At 40.0% G+C, this 4968-nt stretch overlaps 1 protein-coding gene across 1 annotated transcript in view; it reads left to right on the forward strand.

Annotated features, from left to right (window-relative positions):
- The first annotated feature begins 3871 nt into the window (after positions 1–3871).
- Positions 3872–4968, forward strand: part of LOC108228966 (tubulin alpha-1C chain) — a 4703-nt gene continuing 3606 nt past the window's right edge. The window contains exon 1 of the mRNA XM_017404607.3: positions 3872–4020. Within this exon, the coding sequence (XP_017260096.1) occupies positions 4018–4020 (3 nt within the window). The 5' untranslated portion in view covers positions 3872–4017. The remainder of the gene's footprint in view (positions 4021–4968) is intronic.

A 4968-nucleotide genomic window follows, 5' to 3' on the forward strand; every position in this document is an offset into this window, starting at 1 on the left:
CCAAAAAAAAAAAGCCACAGATGATCACAGATTACACATCAGACAGTTCGGTTCGTTCAGTTTGTTTTCAGGTGATCATTTCCAACGTTTCCAATCATCAAAAAGCTCCAAGTGATCCATGAATCAGTCCCCGTCAGACAGACGATGTCCGAGGTGAACGACGGAACGATTTCCTGGAAAACAGGAGATTTAAGAAGACAGCGATCTTCAAGTTTCTGTTCAGGGAAAAGCAATGAAGTCAGGAACCTTTTATTTTGAAATCTTTTCTTCCCGGAAACATCAGCTGAGAGGATTAAAGCTTCTCGTTGTTTCCTGCGGGGAGTTCAGGAGAAACCGCAGGAGACCTCCCTCTGAAGACGTCTCCTTCACCCTGAAGATGCTCCACCAACAGGAAATGATGGCAATCAGAGGAGCGGAGGGTTCTGCCGGGTTCTGCCAGGTTCTGTTGGGTTCTGCTAGGAATTCAAGATAGGTTTCAAGGAGGAACAATCGTTTTTCATCATTAATGAAGTTTAATTAACAGTTAAAGTATTAGCTTGAGCGGAGGTTTAGATTCTAGTGTTAATCTGAGAAAATAACCAGGTTCATCCTCTGGAGACACTGAATATCTGATTACAATTCATTTATCCATCAGAAACAGGGCAGTTATTTAGTTTCAGGTCAAAGTAATACGTTCTGTAGTGGTCATGTGAGGAAAGGTCTGCTGGTTCATCCTCTGGAGATGCTGAATATCTGATTAAAATCACTTATCAGTCAGCGTCAGAACAGCTATTTGGTTATAAGCCGAAATGTTAGCTTCAGTGCCTTTATTTGATGACGAATGTTGTGTTAATGTGAGAAAAGTTAGCAGGTTCATCCTCTGGAGACACTGAATCTTAAATTTAAATGATTTATTTGTTAGAATTAAAGCAGTTATTTGTTTATAAGCTAATAGTAGTAGTTGTTAGGTCTGAGTTTGAGCTTTGTGTTAATGGGAGAGAAATAACCTCGGGTTCATCCTCTGGAGACACTGAATGTCTGATGAAAGTGATATATTAATTAGAATCATGACAGTTATTTGGTTATAAGCCAGTAGTAGCAGTAGAAGTAGTTAGATTTGAGCTTGAACATCTTGTCTATGTAGGGAAAATAACCTTGGGTTCATCCTCTGGAGAGACTGAATCTTGGAATAAATTGATTTATTCGTAAGCATTAAAGCAGTTATTTGTTTATAAGCTAATAGTAGTAGTTGTTAGGTCTGAGTTTGAGCTTTGTGTTAATGGGAGAGAAATAACCTCGGGTTCATCCTCTGGAAACACTGAATATCTGATTAAATTGATTTATCAGTTAGGATCAGAGCATTTATTTGGTTATAAGTCAAAATGTTAAGTTCAGTTGTTAGATTTAAGTTTGAACGTTGTGTTATTGTGGTTCGTCCTCTGGAGACACTGAATATTACAACTTCCTGTCTATAATTAAAGTTGAGCCACACTACATTTCCCACAATGCACCATGTGAGAATTGAGTTTTCCTAAAAAGAACCTTTTTCCTCCTCCGACAGAGTAAATAACTAAATAAAACCCTTTAATTTATTTATTTTTTTCAGATTTATCTGAAATGTCTCTTTATTTCTGCCAGGAGGAGAAAAACAAATTCAGATGTTATCACCTGTCTCAGGTGGATGGTTTAAAAATAAAACCAGGTTTGTGAGCATCGCCTGAAATCTGTAATTCTACTTTAAAAGCTGCTTTAGTTTTTGTTTTTATTTACAGATAAAGTGACTTAAAAAATCCATAAAAGCTGCAGAAAGAAGAGCTGGAATGAAGTGTTTAATGGAGAGATGTCAGAAAAGCAATCGTGCCTCACATGAGGAGATCTCAGGCTATTAAAGAGCAGCTGATCGGCTGTTTGAAGACGAGCCGAAGGCTGCCGAGGAGGCTGGAGGATCCGTTTGAGGATTATGACGACGGCCCGGTGAGCAAAGCGTGATGGACAGCCCAGGTTCACAAGAACCTGTCGTACCTTTCAGCTCCAAATGTCAAAAGTCCAGAGAGAAGAAAGACAACAGAAAACAGAAACTTCTGCTGCTGAGGCGAAAGAATCAACCTGAACCTTCAAAGGTCTGATAAAAACAACATAATTAAAAGAATCTGACATTATTTTAATCAGTCCATTATTACACTTTTATGAGGGGCAGGGTTGGGTGTTTAAGGAACTACGAGTTAATTTGAAAGTAGAGAAATTTAATTTTCTGTGAAAATTCAGTGGGAATGCTGAATGATTTGGCTGAATTTTACTAAAAGTAGCAAAAGGCTAGCAACAAAGGTTAAAATCGTAAAAACCAATAATTGCGATTGGGTTTAAAAACCTGCAAATAGCAAATTGCTAACTAAAAACGCAAAATGAAAGCGAATGGGTAAAATTAGAAATGTGCTAGCTAAAACTTAAAAGTATTAAAAAGCTAGCTAAACAGTAAAAGTAGCAAAAGGCTAGCTAAATTTAACAGAATGTTTGCCTTGAAATAGCATAAGTAAAATTAATATTAGCAGGAGTTGTCTTAGCATTGATTTAACTAGAATTGTAGCATTAGCACAATTAGCATTAGTTTAACTAACAGCAGTTGATTTAGCATTAGCAGTGTTAGCAGAAGTAGCCTTAGCTGTAGCAATGTTAGCAGAATTAGCAGTAGCATTAGTAGCATGAGCTGATTTAGCTTAAGTTTAACTAACAGCAGTAGATTTAGCATTAGCAGAATTAGCATTAGTTTAACTAACAGCAGTAGATTTAGCATTAGCAGAATTAGTATTAGTTTAACTAACAGCAGTAGATTTAGCATTAGCAGAATTAGTATTAGCAGTGTTAGCAGAATTAGCAGTACTAGCATTAGCATAATCAACATTAGTTTAACAGCAGTAACTTTAGCATTAGCAGTAGCGGTGTTAGGAGTATACTGAAGTAGATTTCAAAGAGAACAATTGATTGTTTTCGGAGAAAACTCTAAAACTCAAGGGATGAACTAATGTTGGCAACATAACTGGAAACTTAGCAAAGAGACAGTTTTTACAGGGATCTTTAGTCTCTTTGTGACCAGCAGCTTGTCATAAAAACATTTTCTGAGCTGAATCTATAATAAATAGTAAAAGTAACTGAGTTTGACAGAAAATAAGACATTAAAAGAGCTGTTGGCTGAAACTGGGGCTCCATCTAGTGGCTGTAAACAGAACTGTCACTTTCTCTGACCTAAATAACGAAATTAAAGTTAAAGTTAAAACAAAAAGTTAAACATTTAGAATCAAAACTAGGTGTTAATGTTTCTGTATGTTTAGTGTTTTCATCGTAAATATTTAAAAACAAAAATGAAATCCCCCAAAGTTTGGTTCTTTTATTTTCTAATTTTTCTAAATATACTAACATTGAGGTGATTTTAGTTGTTTTAATCTGCTCAAATTAAGCTAATCAGTATTTGAAATGCTTTGTTTTCAGTTTAAATTATCCTGTTATTTGTAATGTTTTCAAAAATGTGAGTTCACCGCCATAACAGGCGGGCAATCATGTAACTGCTTGTGTCTGCATGTCTGTTAGCAAAATAACTCAAGAAGCACAAGGGAAGATTTTAATGTAACTCTCAGACTGTAATCAGTGTGTGTCTGTCTGTTGGAGCCAGCTGGATTCAAGATGGCTGCCACAGCTAACACAAAAAGGACTAACTTGCTAAGATTTGGTGTGGTAGTAGCTGAGAGTCATGTGTTTAAAACTTTGGAATGCTACTTTGATTTTTTAAAGCAAGTTTTATTTTGAAAGTCCAGAGCAGCACAGTGGAGTCCTTGTTCTGCAGAAAACAGAAAATGGAGCTGCAGCTGTTGTTGGCCCCGCCCTGGTCCCGCCCCCGGGCCACGCCCCCTGTAGTACGTTTAAAAGCGCCGGTGAGGCGCGCTGACAGGACTTCCCTCACAGAGATCTCATTAAGGTTTCACTGTGAGAACCAGCTCACTTTCACCTCTTCTTCTCCAAACAAAAAGGGACGATCCGAGCAGGAAAATGGTGAGCGCCGGCCTCTTTGTTGCTGCTCTTCTTTTAACAGCTTTTCCTTTCAGCAGCACCTAAAAAAGAAATGTAACTGCTGAGATGTGACTCATTGTTTCCTGCTTTCACACTTCCTTCCTAAACTTGGTTCCATGTTTGAGTTTCTGTTTATCGAAGCGTCTCGACTGCAGATAAACAACGGAAAGAACCGCGGCAGCAGAGGTTAACGGTTTCCATATGGGGACTGGCGGACGGCTGGGAATGCTGATGTGGCCTCCAGGATCCGCTCGTTTGTTCACTTCCCTGGCCTGAAAACCCGCAGAGCCTTCTGCTTTTAGCCGGACGCAGAGCGGCTAAAGAAACGCAGAAGTTGGAAGGTTTCAACACAGACAGTGAGAGTGTTGTAATGTTGACAGGAGGCCGCTGCTGAGGTCAACCACGAGATAAAGACTCTGCAGCTAAAACAGCTAAAACCCAGAGACCTGACATCTGCAAGAGAGCTGAAGGTCGGCTGGTGGAGCTGGGTTGTTCAAACTAAAAGCAAACAGGAGCTAAAAGCAGCTGGAATAGTAGCTGAAACCTAAAATGATCATTGGGCAACAATCTGAGCTGGTTTGTTGAAGCAGAAACGTAAAGTTGGAAAACAAAGAGCTGAAACAGCAGAGGGTGTGTGGGAGCAGGAAAACCAAATCTGAGTCTGGAGTTGTTTTTTATTTTCCCGTTCGGCCTCCTGACGGCAGCACCACGCTCCTGCTGCTGGAAAGATCCCGGCGTGTCGCAACAGGCCGCCACACCCACAGAGCCTCGGATCCTCGTGCTGAATCTGTGCTCCGCTCCTCGTTTTCCAGTCCAAACGGGTCAGGAGGGTGAAGCTGGGTCGACTGGGTGACCCTCCTCTCAAAATAGCTGGTTGCTATTTCCAGCCTCAGCAGCTCCCCCGTCCCTCAGACCCCCCCCCCCCCCCCC

This window comes from Kryptolebias marmoratus, linkage group LG23, assembly GCF_001649575.2.
Source record: "Kryptolebias marmoratus isolate JLee-2015 linkage group LG23, ASM164957v2, whole genome shotgun sequence".
Lineage (NCBI taxonomy): Eukaryota > Metazoa > Chordata > Actinopteri > Cyprinodontiformes > Rivulidae > Kryptolebias > Kryptolebias marmoratus.